General features: G+C 36.4%; 1 protein-coding gene across 2 annotated transcripts in view; it reads right to left on the reverse strand.

Annotated features, from left to right (window-relative positions):
• AP3B1 (adaptor related protein complex 3 subunit beta 1) overlaps positions 1–19,831 on the reverse strand; it is a 244,170-nt gene that overhangs the window by 61,505 nt on the left and 162,834 nt on the right. For both annotated transcript variants that reach the window (XM_028531358.1, XM_036020449.1), the window contains exon 22: positions 12,909–13,015. In XM_028531358.1, coding sequence (XP_028387159.1) covers positions 12,909–13,015 — 107 coding nt within the window. The remainder of the gene's footprint in view (positions 1–12,908; positions 13,016–19,831) is intronic.

Consider the following 19,831-nt stretch of genomic DNA (forward strand, 5'->3'; position numbering starts at 1 on the left):
TAAAGGATATCTTCAGTATTAATTTATGGGGGAGATATTTATATATTCAGTAATATGGAACAGCTGCAAATTTAAAGAAATAACCCTTATTGATAGGTCTATAAAAGCTGTCTGTAATTACATTCCTGAATGATTTGAATAATAGCGTGTCTGATATGTTCTAAGATAAGTAGCTTTTACTTTTCTTTGATATTAGGGTCATACACTGTACTTATATTTTTTACTCCATGCTCTTCTCTATTAATAAATTAATTCCTCAATGTTAGTTTGGTATGTACCTGCCCTACTATAAATTCATTTCCTTTTCCTTTGAAGATAAAGTTTTATAAGTATCACAACAATATTTTCCACATTTAGGTCAGGTTTCTCATGTCAAAAGATTGACTACTATTAAAACAATACTTAACAATTTTCCACACTTTGCCCTGCTCTATGTTCAGATAATTTTTCGCAAGCCTTTAAATTTTCTAAATTGATTTTAAAGAGAAAAACAAAGGAGGGGAGAGAAATATCAATTGGGAATTGTTCCACTTATTTATGCATTCATTGGTTGGTTCTTGTACGTGCTCCGACCTGGGATCAAACCCGTTAGGCTGGCATTGTCAGGGCAATGCTCTGACTGGGCTACTTGGCCAAGGCTCGGCAAGCCTTTTAAAAAGAGGAACACAGGGACTTCTGGCCAAGATGGAGGCATAGGTGGACACACTGTGCCTCCTCGCACAACCAAAATTAAGGACAACAAAAATTTACAAACAAAAAACCAACCAGAACAGACAGAAAACAGAACTGTACATACATCCCAACAGCCATTCATCCAGACCAGTAAGAGGGGTCGAGTCAGCAGCCAGTGGAAAGGGGTCGCAACAGGAAAAAGCTGTGGCTGGCAGACTGGGGCTCACAGGGCACAGGTGGCGGCTAGCAGACCCCCGGTATGGGCGGGGGAGGCAACGAGCAGACCCAGTGAGGCGCGTAAGGCAGTTGGCTGTCTGCAGTCACACATACATGCACAGATAAACCAGGTGAACATGGGCAGTGGAGCAGCGAGACAGACCCTGCAACCCAGGGCCACAGTGCTGGGAAATAAAGCCTAAAAGCACTGATTGGAAACACTTGTGTAGGTTGAGGTGCTGGGAGAGACTCCCAGCCTCACAGGACAGTTTGTTGGAGAGACCCACAGGGTCCTAGAACAGTACACAAAACCCACCCACCTGGGAACCAGCACCAGGAGGGCCTAAGTTGCTTGTGGGAAGTGGCAGAGGGGACTGAAATCCAACCGAGAGTAGAGCAAGTGCCATTGTTCCCTCTCTGACCCCGCCCCCACATACAGTGTCACAACCCAGGCACTGGGTTGCCCCACCCAGGTGAACACCTAAGGCTCCGCCCCTCATACATAACAGGCATGACCAGAACCCCCCACAATGGCTCAAATGGAAGAATAAATCAAAGCTCCAGAGCCAATATTTTTAAGCGACCAAGAGATAGTCAATCTATCAGATGCAGAGTTCAAAGCACTGGTGATCAGGATGCTCACAGAATTGGTTGAATTTGGTTGCAAATTAGATGAAAAAAATGAAGGCTACACTAAGTGAAATGAAGAAAAATGCACAGGGAACCAACAGTGATGGAAACAAAACTGGGTCTCAAATCAATGGAGTAGACCAGAAGGGAGAAAAAACCATCCAATCAGAAAAGAATGAAGAAACAAGAATTCAAAAAAATGAGGAGAGGCTTAGGAACCTCAGTGAGAACTTTAAATGTTCCAACATCCAAATTATAGGGGTGCTAGAAGGAAAAGAGGAAGAGCAAAATGTGGAAAAAGTTATTTGAACAAATAATAAAGGAGAACTTCCGCAATTTGGCAAAGGAAATAGACTTCCAGGAAATCCAGGAAGCTCAGAGAGTCCCAAAGAACTTGGACCCAAGGAGGAACACACCAAGGCACATCAGAATTACATTAGCCAAGATTAAAATGAAGGAGAGAATCCTAGAAGCAGCAAAAGATAAGGAGACAGTCACCTACAAAGGAGTTCCCATCAGACTGTCAGCTGATTTCTCAAAAGAGACCTCACAGGCAAGAAGGGGCTGGAAAGAAGTATTCCAAGTCATGAAAGGCAAGGACCACATCCAAGATTGCTCTATCCAGCAAAACTTTCATTTAGAAGGGCAGATAAAGTGCTTCCCAGATAAGGTCAAGTTAAAGGAGTTCATCATCACCAAGCCTTTATTATATGAAATGTTAAAGGCACTTATTTAAGAAAAAGATAAAAAACATGTACAGTAAAATGACAGCAAACTCACAGTTATTAACAACCACACATAAAACAAAAACGAAAACAAAACAAACTAAGCAAAAGACCAGAACAGGAAAAGAACCACAGAAATGGAGATCACATGGAGGGTTAGCAACAGGAGAGTGGGAGGAGGAAAAGGTACAGAGAGTAAGTAGCACAGACGGTAGGTAGAAAATAGACAGGGGGAGGTCAAAAATAGTATGGGAAATGTAGAAGTTAAAGAACTTACGACACATGGACATGAACTAAAGGGGGGATGCAGAGAATGGGGGTGGGAGAGGAGGTGCAGGGGGGAGGGAGATGAAAGGGGGAAAATGGGACAACTGTAATAGCATAATCAATAAAATATATTTTAAAAAAATAGGAACACAGGTAATAAAAGTTAACTTGCTTGATGCATGAATAAATAATAATACATGATTTGGTCAATGCAATAATCTAAGATATCTTAAAGCTTAAAAATATTATTTTTCACTGCAAATATGGCATTTCAACACTTGCAATTTGAAATATAACAGTTGACAGAAACACAAGTTCAATCAACTTTGTATATGCAAAATAAAATTGTCAAAAATATTAACTCTTTTCTAAACAAACATTTTAAAAATCTCTTATTTCCTATTATAGTACATTTAATTATAATAATCTTAGGAAAAAAGTCAGCAGATAGTGAACAAAGTAAGGTCTAAAAGGGTCAACTGACACAAGAGAAAGAAACTTCTCACCACAAAGTAGAAAGAAAAGGAAAGGCCCAAGGCTTTCTTTATCATCTCTTCTTTAATTCTCCAATTTCTTGCAGATTTATATACATATTTTGTTTTGGTGGGTGACTTTTTTTCACAGAAATAATTACCAGTTCATTAATAACTATAATCAGCATATCATAAAATAGATTATTCATAGTGGAGAATTTTATTATAGTATCAACAAAGCATTATGAATATTATCCACCAGTGAGGACTTAGACTGGCATTATTTGCTTAAGCCAAATAAAAAATATTTTGCAATAAAATCTTTGTAACTAAAAATGAATTACAATCTCTTTTTAAAAAGTACTTTATTTTAACAATTCAGGGAAGGAAGTGGTGATAATACTCTGTTATTAACTACGAGACCTCTGGAGTGGTATGGAAATGAAGAGATGAAACGACAGCACACTACACCTTAAAGTTTAAGTTAAAAATTAAGGCAACTCATACCCACAAGTGAATTAAATGAAAGAATAAGGTGGGAGTTGGCTAGGCAATGAAAGCACAAAATACTGCCAAATTTTAATTAAAAAATGTTTTCAATTTAAGCAGACCCAGGCCAGTGATTTTTCATTATTTTTACCACAGATCCATGACTTCTGACATTTTCATCAGAACAAATAAAGGCTTTTTCCCAAATTTAAAATGACAAAATTATTTTTAATTTTGACTTATAATTTCTTCCTCCTCTAAATTCAAAAGAATTTGATCTTAGACTTGTCTCATTAGCCTGGGGGCTGAAAATACCTTAAGTTTTTAAAGTATAGTACAAAAAAAATTTTTTTAAGAAGACAGTTCTTCTATATTAGAAAACAAACTTGATCACAGCTGTTATCATTTGTTTTGGGAATGCAATCACACATTCAAGAAACATCTGGGATATCACCTAGTAAATGCTTATATTCAACAAAGATTCCCTTCAAAGTAATCTGCCCTTGAAGACAAACTAGAAAGTTGGCACTCTGGCAGTACAAGACAGTCTGGAAAACAATACTGAAATGCCCTAGCCTAGAATAAGTTAGAGAGAGGCAGAGGGGAAGAGATAGGTGGTTCAAAGTACTACCCAATGGATGCAAAACACCTATCGAGATGTTTTGTCCCACTGCTCAAAACAGTTTTTGAACTCATTGATTTTGATGCCTTTTAGTGCTTCTGCCATTTTTTTGTTTCATTTCTTGCACACCAGCAAAATTTTTCCCTTTGAGGACTCTTTTTTTAATCCAGGGAAACAAAAAAAAGTCACTCAGGGTGAGATCAGGTGAACAGGGAGGGTGGGACACGGGTCATGCTGTTTTGGGTCAAAAGTGCTAAACACTCAGTGAGGTGTGGGCAGGTGTGCTCATAAATCACCCATCATGAAATGGGCAAACCAAGAGTCTTAAAAAAAAAATTCACTGAAGCCAAAGACATCCTCTCACAACACCACCACCTGGAAACACTGATACAGATAGGTTCCTATAACACTCACCTGGTGGGGGAAGCCTGTACTACATGGGGCACATCCTCCAGAAAATAATTCCATTGGGGGGGGTACTCCCCTCATATAATGAAAGGATTGGGACTTTGGACCACTGATAATCAGCCTAACCTGGACAGGAGGGCTGGAGACTGAGTTCAACCATTTTGCAATAACTCAATCAATCTTGCCTTGGTAATAAAGTCTCAATGAAAACTCTAGAAGATTAGTAAGCTCCCCTAGTTGGCAATACTCCATGGCTATTGCCACCCTTCAATGCCAGTAGGATAACCTGGAAGTTTTGAATTTGGAACCCACCCAGAATCTCCTCTATGTGTCTCTTCCTTTGGTTGGTTCTAATTTGTATCTTATTATAATAAAACAGTAATCCTAAGTATCTTGCTTTCCTGAGCTCTGGCAGTTGTTCTAGTGAATTACCAAAGTTGAGGGTAGTTTTGGGAACCTCCTCAACTTATGGTTGGCCTCAGCTCTCTTGAACTGACGTAACCAGTCTGGAGAAATGTGCCATTAGCATGGAGTTCGGCTAACTCCAAGCAGTATACTGTATCCGAGTGGGCTTCTCTTTTTGCAACTCTGGTTTTTCTTTCATAGAATGTCCTTGGAATTATTTCCTATTCCTCAATATATTACCTTTATATTCTACAATGATCGCTTTTCTTAATGAACCTTCCTGCACTACTGAAATTAAATTCCATTTAGGTATTGTGATTCATAAGGTTCAAATCTGTTACAGCAGCTAAGTCTAAGTCTGTGCTTCCTCAGTAATGTGCCACAAATGGGTTAGACACATGCTGTGCTGTTGTCCCTTAGAAGGCCTGGGGGGCGGGGACATGAGGGGGGTGGCGCTGTGGTGGCTGGAGCATTTGGGCTTGGTGCCTCCCACCTCCTGCAGCATTCTCTGTTTACCCAAGAGCACACCACAAACATTATCCCTTTTCTATATGGACCGTGATGTGAAAAGGCTAGAAAGTTATGAGTTAAGAAATCATTACTACAATTTTCCCATGACAGTATGTCAACAACATCAATACTTCTCCAGTATCAGACTTGGTTCTTCCAGCCTGTATGTGCTATACTTTAGCCACACTAAACTGCTATTGCTCCAGTACTCCAAGTTCGTTCACACCTCAAGCCCTCACATCCAAGATTTCCTCTGTCAGTGAGGCCATTCCCGTTCTATTCCAGCCACCTCGACTCTTACTGTTCTTCTGAATTCAGTTCCAAGGTCATATATGTAAACTCTTCTCTAAAGGATCTTTGTCACACTGGGGCACCTAGCAGATCTGTGCCTCAAGTAGAGAACTTACTACAATGGAATTATCCCCTTTCCCACTGTAATCTGTTGACTTTACTGGTATCATGCTCTGTGATTCACCTCCTCCTTTGACTCATTTTACTTGGCCTTTTCCTTTGTTGCCTCTTAAAGCACATTTCCTAGAATTCCATCTTTTCTGAATTCAAACATTTTGAGGCCCTTTATTTCATTTGCTTCTCATGAAAACACAATTAGTTGTTTAGGGAAAGTATTATTGCCATCCTACAAATTCAAAAATGGAAGTTCACCCAAGTCAAAGAACTGCCCCATAGTCGGAATGAGAGCAAGCTGCTCAGCCAAGGGTAGAAATCAGGTCATTGGACTCCAAATTCAATGCATTTCCTAAATAGCACCCTGCCCTTCTAAATGAATTCTTGGTGTTTTAAGTTGACACTCTGAAATTGTATTCCCACAGAAACCCTCCTACCTGTAGAAAGGCGCTAAAGAACCACCATGGGGGATCCATAATTTGGGGATTGTGCCTTGAGAGCCTCACTCTACTCTACTCACTCTACTCTGAGTTCTGTCAGGTCAGAGCTCAGAAGTCATTCTTCTCCCCACAGAAACAAAAATCTTAAGTATTAAGTGAACAAGTTAATACACTTTCTTATATAACTACTTTGAGAAGAAACAAAAATGCAAAGAATGAGACAGAATTTCATGCTGATGTTTATCAGCAGAAAGTAGATTAAAATAGTTTTCAGAGATATCATTAACAGCTAAATTCACTTTAATACTTTTGTACACCAAATATACAAAAAGTCATCTAAACCAGAAAAGACTGGAGTTTTACTCTAACCTTTCCAGAGGTGAGCAATTTATTTTTATTTTACATTATTCTCATATGCAAACTCTCTCCCCCTCTTCTTTTCTCATTCTGGCCAGAAGCCTAACACTGTTTCTGAGTTCCCTAGCTCTGATGAGTAACAATTTAGAAAGTGTTAGCATAACAATAATGTAAAAAACAATTCACTGGCAATTCCCTAAAGAATTCAGTTTGTCCAATGAAATATTACGGTAGGAACCAAAGTGTTTCTTCATTTTAGCCATTTGTTGCTCAACTGCCCTTAGTTTCATGTAAGACCGAAACAAACACAGTACAGTGTTTCTACATCGTCTTCATCGTACAGTTTGAACAAAGTAAGGCCTGTCCTTACGATATTGTTATTCATTAGAAATATTTTAAAAATCTCTGTTCTAATTATATAGTTCAAAGGGTTAGAAAAATAGCAAAAGTTTTCACTTGAGAAATATTTAGTGTGAAAAATAAATTCTTTAGGTTTCATTGTAAATATTTTGGTAATTTCAAAAATGAAAATCTACCTATATTATTTCAAATATACAAATAAAACAAATTTAAACAATCCACCAAAATATTTGAAAATCATCTATGGACTACGAAGTCATCATATAAGCTAAACAATGTTTCCCCTATTTATTTTCATAAAATTATTCAAATCATTGCAGCGTAACTATTTTCATTGTTTCAAAATTCTTTTTTGTTGTTTTCTTTTTTTATTTTCAGTTTTTCCAATTTTTCCCCCTTTTATCCTCTCTCTGCCCTGTACCGCCCAACCCTCCAGGATTCTCCCTCCCTTACTTCATATGGGTTGTACATATAAGTTCTTTGAGTCCACTGTTTCCTATACCATTTTTTATCTCTCCCTGTCTATTTTATGCCTACTAACCATGCTTCGTCTTCCCTGTACATTTTACCCCCTATTCCTCCCTTCTCCCTCCCCACTGAAATCCCTCTGTGTGATGTCCATTTCTCTGATTCTGTTCCTGTTCTAGTTGTTTGCTTAGTTTTTGTTTTCATTGTTTTTCTTTTCTTTTTCATTGTTTCTAAATTCTATTTTAGGTTCACAGATTCCAAGAACATTAGAATTAGAAGAAAACATGGAGCTCTATCTTGCCATCATTTTAGAGCTGAGAAAACCAGAAGACTTTCTCAATATCACCCCACTAACAAGTAGTGGTGACTCAGAGACGCACATGTTGGAGGTCAATGAAAAGGAGTCCTAGTCATTCACACACATTGTGTCCCTTTCTATTAGAAACTAATTGCTTTTTGGATAATAGATACAGAGTAGAGAAACTTGATTAGAGAAGCTCTGGAAAATACTGAAACATATAAAGAAGAAAAACAAAAATGACCCATATTCTCATCATTCAGAAAACTGGTTAAAATTACAATGCATTTTCTTCTACTCTTTCATTTTCCCTATAATTAGAAATACAGTATCAACGTACAATTTTACAAAATTGAGATAATATACACAATATTTTGTATTCTCTTTTACCACTATAGTGTTATAGCACACAGTGTTTTCTTATCACAATAAAGCAGCAGTTTTCAACTGGTGAGACACAAGAATTTTTAAAACATGCGATACCTGACTGACTATTCAGTCAGGGGCACTGATCTTTCTCCCCTTAGACTGTCAAATGAAAAAAAAAAAGACAGCCAACACAATAGCCACCTAGAGTGAATGAATTAAACTATACCTATTTTTGTCAGATTAGCAAAATATATATATATATTTCTGGTGTGCTACAGAGTTGCAGTAGTTAGTTTATGTGTGCTGTGAGATAAAAAAAGGTTGAAAATCGCTAAATTAAAGTATTTAATTTAAAACATCTTTTACTTTCACTCTGCCATACTTTATGTAATCATCATTCTCCTATAGACATTGAGGTTATAAACAATAATGCATGTAAATCTTCATATTTTTGATTATTTCATCAGAAGAAAAATCTAGACATGAGATTACCAGAGACCAACTGCCATCCCAAATGTTGCACTAATTTATACTTTTATCAGTGGAGCAATACAAAATTCCTGTTTCACTGTATCCCTCACCAATAATGGACACTGGTTTCTGTAATTTTGCCAGTGTCACAGAGAAAATAGTTCCTTAAATTTGCACTTATTCATTACCTCTACTGAACATTTTCCATGTATCATCTACATTTCTTCTTCTGTAAATGTTTATATCTTTTGTCTACTTAAAAATCTTTTAATGAAGTACAATATGCATACAGAATAAACATATCTTAAGTGCAAAGCCCAACGATTTTTTTCATAAAATGAATACACCCACATACCAGCATCTAGATGTAAAGACAGAGCACCCCAGAAGCACCTCGTGTTCCCTTCTACCACTAATTCCCTAAGGTAATCAATCACTCTTCTGACACTGAATACCAGATTTTAGTTTTGCCTGTTTTTCACTTCTGCTCATCTTTATAGTAATAATTTTAATGTTTAAAAAAGTTACTTAGTATTTATCATGGAACATTTAAACATTATAGAAAAGTAATAAAAAAAGCAACGATTCATCCGAAAATCATACTACTTAAAGTAACTACTGTTAACTCCGCATGGATACACCAATATACAGAAAAAAGAGACAAATTATCCTACAGAATGGGATTATAATCCAACTCTAATTGAAGAAAAAAAATAACTAAAATAAAACTAAAACAACAAAACATGACTCAAATTTCAGATAAGTGTTCTTTGAGTATATACAAGTCATTAAGAGATTTGAGTCTCATTAAAAAAACACAAACAAAAGCTGTTTAAATTCTGCATGATATTAATTCATTTCCTACTAATGAAAATATGAAATAACTAATATGCACCTCTCTCCCCACCTCCTCCATTCCCCACCTACTAGGTTTGGTTTCTTATAACACTATTTATATTTTATCATTTACACTCAATTCTGTAACTGTAATTCCCATTGATTCTGATTCTATTATTGTGAACCCTTTAATAATTGGTTTCATTCCCTTTTTATCTTTCAAGACAGTTACTTTTACGTTTGAGAATATGTACGTACAGCGTTTGTAAAGAAAGATGACCCAACTTCCTTGGCTCACATTTTCCTTTACAAATCTGTGATAATAATGTAATAATAAAAAGAATAACAGGAAATACTTAGTATTTAATGTTATGTTTATTCTACAGATGAAAAAAATCTGAAGTATTAAGAGGTAAACTGACTTGCTTAAGGTTGCTCATTTTGTAATGTGGCAGAGCTCTGATTTGAACGCAATCCATCTGGCTCAGGAGCCTGTGCTTTTACCTGCTACATTACATACTGCTTTGAACGTCAACAGTCAGCACGTGACTCGGGGAACGGACAATAAAGGGTGCAACTAGCTTTAAGAGGTTAAGCCCAGGCATGAGAGAAGCCCTGCAATGAACAGTGCACAATAAAAATTGCACCATGTTCCTCAAAACTTTCAAATGTCTTGTTGGATATTCATGAGTTGATGACTTGTTTAAAATTACCTGACCACAGAACACTCCACATATAAGTACAAAGGAGTATTTTTGCAAGGTATTAATAATTTTCAAGGAATGCAACTACCAGAAAAACTGTTCAATGTTTTGGAAATTTATGTTTCCGAGAGCAACATTACAATCCACAGCATTTGAGCGGCTAACACAACATGCCAAATCAGCCTGCACTCACAGCTGCCACAGTCGGGGTGGTTCTGCACACGAGTGCCAGCATCACTGAACCACTTCCTTTCTAGTGCAGCCATGGTCCCGTTTACACATCAATGTAACCATCACTTTACTAGAAATTGTGTTTGCTTCTTCTTTCTATTCAATTAGGACAACAAGCTGATTTTAAAATTAGGGATGTACTCTTATCTATAAGTTTCATTTCAGGATCCAAAAGACTCCTGTATTTGTTGATGTCCCACACTATTATATGAGGGTTGTAATTTTGAAGGGTTTTTCTTTGACTTTTTCTCTGATGTCTTTAATCCTCTTGTTTCTAAATTTGTACACATAATGAGAAAATTTACATCACCTCTTTGAAGTGCTATTTTGAGGGCTGGAGGTGAGATGAGGAGCAATGCCACTCTGCACCAAAATATTCCGTTTATTTCTACAGGTTCCCCTTTCAAAGTTCTACCTTTTTCTTTGTTTAAAGTTCTATTCCTTTCTTTACTTGAGTTTTGCTGGTGGATTTCTGGTTGCCACTCTCACTGCTACTATTTGATCAGTTTGTTAGTTTTGGGGGATATTTTATGATCCTGCTTCGCTCAGCTGCATCTCCTTGCAGTCCTTTTTTGCACACTCTTTGGATAGAATGCTTTTCTTTTCCTTTGAAGAGACCACCCCAATAAATATTTTCCTTAGTATAAGACGGTGAGTCCTTCAATTGCTTTGTGATGAATGAAAATGTACTACAAACTTTTCTAATCTCACTGCATTCTTCTGATAGCTAATATAGCATAAGAGTCTACTTGGGGTCCATTATCACATATCACATCACTTGCAAAACTATTAATAGTTTTTGAGTTACGACAATGTGCCATTACTGTTTTAAGAGCTTTGCATTTATTATCTCATTAATCTCACAACAATCCTGTGAAGAAGATTATCTTCATAGAAAACAGGTGCAGAAAGGTTACCTACCAATTTGTCCAAAGTCACAAAGCTAGTAAGTGGCAAAGTAGAGATTTGCAACCTGGTTACCTGATAGCATCTCAAGATATTTATCCACTACTTTACTGCCTCTCAAGTTTTTAGGGGCCTCCCTTCCCCTCAAGGACTAACTGCTTTACTATAGATTATTTTATTATCATTTTCTCTTTACAGTCTTCCACAAATGCTCAATAAGTATTTATTCCCTTATTTTTCAGACTATATGATGTACCCCCTAATTTGGGAGGAAAGGGGGGTTACATCTTATAGTCCAAATACAGCTTTACATTTACACTGGTGAAATATTATGTTATGTTATTAAGTATTTTACCACATTTTTTGCTTCCAAATTTTTTTTCCTAGTTTCCTCCTCTAAAACCTAGATGTGTCTTATGGTCCGAAAAATAATGTACTTAAATAAATGAAAGACTTAACTTCTTATTCTCACTGCTCTACCCCCATCTCTTTTAATGTACCTTTTCCTTTTAGCATTAAAGAAGGGCAAACTAAAATCCCCAATACGGTTTTTACTCATTTCTAAGTGGTTAAGGAGTAACTGCACTCTACGACTTAAAAACAGTATTATAAAGCTTAACAGTTTTTACCTACACTTTATAAGCAGCTGACCAAAGCTGACCAGAAACGCATGGAGGACTTTTGAGTATACCACCACACAGCCTTGCCATCACGTTTGCTTTGAAGGGGGAACTTCTACTAATAATCTGCAAGGATAGGTACTCCTCTTCCCTGCTTCTGGCAGAAGCAGCTCTATGCTCCCGGCAGCCCTGATCACCAATTACACATCCTGCCAGCTCTAGAACCAGTGACACACCAGATCTACTCAAGCTACCTGTGTTCCCATCAGAGCTCACTGCTCTATCTCCTCGTTTGTCAGATTTCTGACACAAATTAACAGGAGGTCAAGCATATTAACAGACTGTACCTCCTAGGCAGCATGCTTGATTTAGAGTGAAAGGGTTAGTGATACAATATGCTAACATAGGAAAAGTTATTGCAGTTTCAGATACTGTAACAGGCTAATGGTTTTGGCATTATTTTGAGATAGGCACGTCTCTTGCTTCCCTTCTGGTCACACCCCATAAATAACATTAAAGAATTTCTTTCGAGACACAAAACCACGTAAGTAAATGCATGAAGATAATACAGAGCAATACAATCTTGAATTTTCAAATGAAGACAGGTATTTTTAGTAGCCTACAGTAAAAAAACAAACAAAAAACCAGTGTGGTAGAAACAGAATGATTATGAGAATAAAAGTTGGCTAATGTAGACAATAATTCTTTGTGGTAGAATTTATGTATATATAAACTAATTCAAAGTGGCAAAGAACCCTTACATATTACAAATGGAGAGCACTACCAAAGAAAAATGTACACATGATAATTAAATGTGGATAACAAGCAGAAATAAATTGAGATAATAATGGTTTGAGTAGAACAAATTTAAAATATTTACAAAGTTAAACATCAGCTCCGAACCCAACTTGTTAGAGGAGGACTTGTTCAAGATGAAGAATTTACTTCAATTCTTTGCATTTTAATAAAAATGATGCAATGGCATCATTTGAAAACTGAGCTAATGTACTTTGGAAATTACTTACGCTAATGACTGATGAAGATGTTGACAAATTTAAACCTTCAAGGTCAGCTATCAAGCTCGGAGAAAGAGCTGTTGTGGGACGTACAACTGGTGTGGGTACTGGGTTAACTGGAAGAAAAGGCCCAAATTAGCAAATGCGCATAAAGACTTAATGCATATTATTAAAAGCAACATTTGTATTTTGTTGGTAAATCTAATTAAGTTACTTTGATTAATAAATCTATAACAATTCTATTTAACATTTTGATTTAGTCAAGTTATTATCAAGTCAAGGCATTTATCAGTCTTAGCTTTCAAAACATAATGTCCTGGTGGGGGTAATGGTGATGGACGGAGACTTGGGGGGCAGAAGACTTGGGCCACAGAACACAGGATACAGTGTACAATGATGTGTTGTAGAATCGCACAACTGAAACCTGTGTAATTTTGCTAACTAGTGTTGCCCCAATAAATTCAATAAAAAAATAAATAAATTTAAAAAACACAATGGCAAATCCTATAACAAAATAAGGATATAAATATCTTAACAGTTTTTGAAAATTTTTATTATATAACACTATCACCCAGCAAATTTACTAAAAGAAAAAGGTAAGAGACACTTTCTCAGACTAATATAAAGAATAGCAATAGCTTTCAAGACAGTTCTCCAGTTCAGTTAAAAGTCTTACAGGGGCATATAAGGGGGCTCAATGGAATGGAAAAACATATAATAAAGATTAAATTTTTTAAAAAGAGTGTTTAAATCCTTTCTCTATTTTATTCTCCACTGTAATAATTATAGTGGCACAAGCTATCTAATTCCCTTCTAATTATATGTTGTCAGCAAAAGCTATATGCTAGATAAAAATGTTTATCTTATTGTTACTCTTAAACTCCTATGTACTAGAGATCAGACACCTGAAAATTTGCAAATCTTTAAAAAATGCAAATCTGATTGCATGACTCCCCTGCTTAAGACTCTTGAAAGACTCACAGCCCTGGCTGGCGTAGCTCAGTGGATTGAGCGCAGGCTGCAAACCAAAGTGTCTCAGGTTCGATTCCCAGCCAGGGTACACACCTGGGTTGTGGGCCATGACCCCCAGCAACCTCACATTGATGTTTCTGTCTCTCTCTCCCTCCCTTTCCTCTCTAAAAATAAATGAATAATAAAAAAAGAGTTTCAATTAAAAAAAAAAAGACTCAGAACTGCCTACGAAAAGCCAACTCTTCACTAAGCGTGCAAGCGCCTCTCTGATTTAGCTCAGCACTGTCCAACAGTTAACTTTCTGGGATGTCGGAAATGTCCCACAGCTGTGCTGTCCAATATCCAATGTACTCTCAAACTGTTGCTAGTATGACTAAAGCACTGCAGTTTTGGTTTTGATTGATTTAAATTTAAGTAGCTATGTGTGGCCAGTGGTCACTATATTGGGCAGCACAGGTCTAGCTTATCTCCAATTTCATCCTCCACTCCCATGTTCTAGCTCTACCGAATAATAGTTCCCAAGATCTTATTTCTTGTCTCTGAGTCTTTTATATTCTATTCCCTTTGCCTGAAAGTTACTTCTCTGCCTTGCTCACCTGGCAACTTTTATACATGAAGATACCACTGCTTACATGTGCCTTCTTTGTTCCATGGAAACGTTTGGAGGTATTTCTACAACCATACTTCCCTCAAAATATTAATTAGTCTCTATATGTTTTTATTTCTACTAATCTGTGTAAGCAGGTTTTTTAATAGTAATTGCTCAACTTTTTGCTCAGTAAAATACATTAAAATGTGGGAAAATTTTTAGCTTCTATCAAATTCTCACTCCAAAATAACACTATAAAGGGAGTAACATGTACTTAATTTGACATCTCTTTTTTAAAGACTAGGTATGTATGTATGCATGTATGTATGTATTTATTTATTTTTAGAAAGAGGGGAAGGGAGGGAGAAAATCAGGGAGAGAAACATCAATGTGTGGTTGCCTCTCACATGGCCCCCACTGGGGACCTGGCCTGCAACCCAGGCATGTGCCCTGACTGGGAATTGAACCTGTGACCCTATGGTTCACAGGGCCCACGCTCAATCCATTGAGCTATACCAGCCAGGGGTGACATCACTTTTCAAAGCATCTTTTTCTCATTTTTGTCTCACAATATCCTGTAAATTAGCAGAAAAATATTAAATCATAAAGTTAGCAATAAATATTTCTTGAATAAGAAGAGAGCAATAGACAAAGTTCAAGTTATGGTACAAGAAATAGTCCCTGTCTTCAAGTAACTTAATATCTAATTGATAAAAAGACTTGCACATACTTGAAGAAAAAAGAAAGTAGCAATATGGTCTTTAATTGATATTACCAAAAGAAGAAAATTTTCAAAGGAAACCTTAAATAAAATCTAAACATATACAATAAAAAAGGCAGTATGGAAACCAGGTGGAGGAGGACTGGAGCCCTTGCTCTCTCACTCGCACTCCTTTGGTGCGCCTGAAGCACTGCTACGGAGCCCCAGGCTTCCTCAGACCCAGGCTGAAAACCACTAATTAGTAAGTGCCAAAGGGAGCTGGGGGTGGGGGGGCGGGAAACAGGATTGATGGGGATATGGTGGTAAGAAAAGGCTTCATGCAGAGGAGGGAATGAAGTCCAGTTTTTCAAGAAGGGTAGGATCTGAATAAGAGGAAAGGAAGAAACTGATTAATTACTGGATAAGAAAATATAAACAAAGGCTGAGAGGTGGGAAGCTAAGGGGTTTGGGTTTATCTTGTACACTAAAGGGAAATGTTAAAAATCTACCCAAAAGAGGAATGGTATGACATGGTATTGCAGGACAATTAATCATGTGGTAGTGTAAGGGACAGAATGAAAAAGGAGCATTAACATCAGCAGTGAGAAAGAATTTACAATAGTTTAGGTAAGATGTGAAACAGACTGAAGAAAGATACTGGCAGTGAGAAAGCAAAAAAGACATTTATATTAAAGACATGGAAACTGAGGTACAGGGAGATTAGGCTTGTCAAGGCCGTAAAACAAGCGAATGATGAAACCACTTTAGGCCTAGAAATGAGTTCTTCTAACTAGGATAAAAATATCTTGCCTTTCCATGCAAAAGGTAACTTTTCTGGTGGGTTCTAAATGCATGTTTCTTCATTTGTTTGTCCATTCATCCATCCAAAATATTAGATGCCCATGTTTATTAATAAAAATTGAGTAAGAATAGCCTCTCATTTCAACTATGGCTTGGCTAAAGACTTAAGGAAAAAGCGTCAGAGACCAGATAGGAAAATTCATACTACAGGCAAGGTTGACTTAAGAAAAATATAGGTTTTTCATATCATTTCAGAAGACAGAGGTATTAAAGAAATGATTACCTATCTGTTTAAAGGTCTGGCAAGATGAAAGCTGGCACTGAAAGTTTATCCTAAATTGAATTCTGAGGCCAGCTGAGTACACTGAAGTATTTAATTAATGTGTAGGAAACAAAATGTCTCTGTGGCTTAGAAAAAAATAACACTGCATAGAAATTGAAATGAGATACCATTTCAACTATCGAATGAGCAAAGGCAATTTTTAAATACAAAATTCAGCACAGGTAAGGGCGTAAGGAATCTGGCATTCTCATACTAATACTGTGTAAGTTGTTATAGGCTTTGTGGAAGGCAATTCTACCAACAGGGTTCTTTATAAAGCCTTTGTCCCAGCAATTCTACTCCTGAGAATTTATCTTAAGGAAACAGTCATGGAGATAATGCAATAGTATACTTGTGATAATGCATACTGCTTCACTGATTATGATAGCAAAAAACGGAAAGTTAAATTTCCAACAATAGTAAACCTGTTAAACATAATTTATTACAACAATATAAACGATAACCATGCAGTCATTAAAAATGAAGTTGTTAAAGAATATGGCACAGAAAGTAATGTGTATGATAAAGAAGCAAATAATGAAACAGTATCTCAGAAAACTCAACTGGTTTTTTGGGGGGAGGTTGTTGCATATGAAAAGAAGCTGAACTGGTATGTCAGTGTAAACCCAGGATATTTGGATTACAAACCCATTTTTCTTTTTCTTTTTGAAACCTTCTACAAAAGTGTTTTCTTTACTAAAGAGTATTTAATGAAGTAATTATATAATTATACTTCTGATTAAAGTTTTACCTTAAAATTTAAGAAGTAAAACTTTCAATATATAGTAATTTAATATGAAGTTAACGTGTTAAATGTAATTTACTGATGCTGCTGTTCCAACTTTATCATCATCGTCTCCATCACAGCTAACTGCCCAGTAAAATGCTTATCAGGTGCCAAGCCCAGTTTTAAGCGCTTTTACATTTATCAACTCATTTAGTCCTATTAACACTCCTAAAAAGTATTAGTATTATTCCCATTTTATAGATAAAACAGGTAAGGAAATTAAATAACCTGCCCAGAACTGGAATGGGAACTCAGAATGCCCAGCCCCACTGCCTTCTCATCCACCTCAGTCTCCTGCTGCACTGCAATGTACTCAACAATACACTATCACATACCATAAGGCTTATTGGAAGCATTATAGTTGGGTGACATACATTTTTAAAAGACTTCAGTTAGTTAGATGGTTGTATTATTAGTATAATTATATAGGTTTACATTTCCTATAAAGAAACACCAGAATATGATTGCTGCTTTATGATCATATTACTGGGATAACACAGTATGGGCTATTAAAAATATTTTAATTTCTGTAAATATAAAATATGACTGGAAAAATGAAAAAGAATGCTACTTCTAAGCTTAATCTATCATTAGGCCATATATTACCTTAGCATAAATATTTTCTAATGTATTATCAACTGACCTCATGAAATAGTCATATAGTTTCCCAACCTAAAGAACTGTAGAAATATTCAGCCCTTTTTTTCACTTTACGAATGGATAAAATGAGGTGCATATTAACTCAATTGATTAAAGGGTTCTGCTAATATCCCCTCAACAGATCTGATAAGGGGTTATCACATTACTTAATCAAAAGCACAGAACTGTTTTTGGTAGAGCCTGTCTATTGCTGAGCATACTTCCTTAGAGACAGACAGTGATTACTTCAGGTCATAGTGGGCTCCTTCACTGCTCCATGCCTTTACTTCCCTTCCTTTAACTTCTCTAACCTCCAACTGCTTAACTAATTCTTAATGTACACTAAACTCAAGCGTTATGTTATATCTGGAAATTGCTAGGTGGGTTAGGTACTGGGGTGCCTAACAGCATTCTGGCATATCTCTCTCTCATTTCATTTACAGTGTGGCAATCTGAGGGCCACTTTATGTGTTTTCCCTATGACATTCTGAGAGTTCCTGGGGTAGGGACAATACTGTATTCATGTAGAATCTCCAGCATGCAGCAGATTACCTAGAGCACAGCAAGTGTCTGTTTCATAGATGTATTCTACATGAAGACAACAAATTCAGTACTTTCAGTTTTCCTGATATGCAGTATATACTGAACAAATAACCTCTGCAGATTATAATGTGCCTCTTATAAAAACCAAGAAATGTGTCTGGCTTGCTTTCAAAATTAATCTAATTCTCACAGCTAAGAACTCAAGCAATGGAGACTAACTGTAGTTTTTGATCAACAAATTGCTTGCTATGGACAGTGGAGGATTATTGAAGCTAATAAGCAGCATATAATGAAGTCAGTATTTTAAGAGCCATTATTAACAATGCTTTTCTCCCATAACACTCCACTTGTCTACCTGTAAGCTCAGATCATATCTTTGCTACAAGCCTTGGTAGCTTTTTAATTGGTTTATGTTTTCCTCCTCATTTTATTACTGTACTTTGCATTTCCATTATATCTCTTATATAAGGTGTTACTTGTTCAGGTAATCTGGGTCCCAGACTAGATTAGTCTCTGGAAGAGAATGACTAAATTCTATTCATCTGTTCCATCACCGAGCAGATGATCCACAAACATGGCAACAATGATTTAAAAAGATTTCAAGTATCATTTCTGCAAAAGATTTTTTAAAGAAATAGTTTTTGGTATAAAAACAAACACACACATACTATGTTGAATTAAAATAAAATTGGGATGAAATTTCCCTTAAAATTAAAAAAATACTTATATTCAATTTTTTAAAATTTAATATTTAAGAAAAACTTTGTTCCTACATAAAAATGGATTAATAATGAATCAAACAATAAATGTCATCATTTATATCATTTTAAAGGTTTCTCACTTTTCCTTAGTTGCTGGGAAATCCAGAGTTAAATATAAGGAGAAAATTTAATTACTGCACTCTAGTATCTTCCAACATTTACTCTTAATTCCTTTTTAAATGTGCCTGACCACTGCTGCAAATTGTAAAAGTTACATATCTATATAAAATATTCATCATCACAGAAAGATGTAAAATATAAAATAAAAGCCTCTCTCCTTTTTCCCAGTTCAGTCCTGTACCCCGAAGGGGCTGGAGCTATCACAGTTAGTTGCTTCTTCTGTAGCCTTCCAGAAATATAGGATGTACAATCATGCTTGTGTTTGTGTTCAGGATATAACTCTTCTTTTATTCCTTTTTGTTTGTTTGCTTTAAAAGGTTTTATTTATTTGTTTTTAGAGAAAGGGGGAGGGAGAGGAAAAGAGAGGATGAGATACATCAGTGTGAGAGAGAAACACTGATTGGTTGCCTCTCGCACGTTCTCGTATGAACCCGCAACGTAGGCATGTCCCCTAACCAGGAATTGAACTGGTGACCCTTCACTTTGCAGGACAACGCCCAACCAACTGAGCCATCCTGGTCAGGGTCAGTCCTCCCCCGCCCCACACACAAAAACAAGTAGAATCATGCTCTACATGTTATCTTAAAAAAAAAATTACAGTATTTTGGGTATATAACACAAATAGTAGATGGAGATTTGCCCCATTTTTGTTAAGGATTAGTTCATCCTATTGGTAGACATTTTGTTTGTTTTGTTCG

Source organism: Phyllostomus discolor, chromosome 3, assembly GCF_004126475.2.
Source record: "Phyllostomus discolor isolate MPI-MPIP mPhyDis1 chromosome 3, mPhyDis1.pri.v3, whole genome shotgun sequence".
NCBI lineage: Eukaryota > Metazoa > Chordata > Mammalia > Chiroptera > Phyllostomidae > Phyllostomus > Phyllostomus discolor.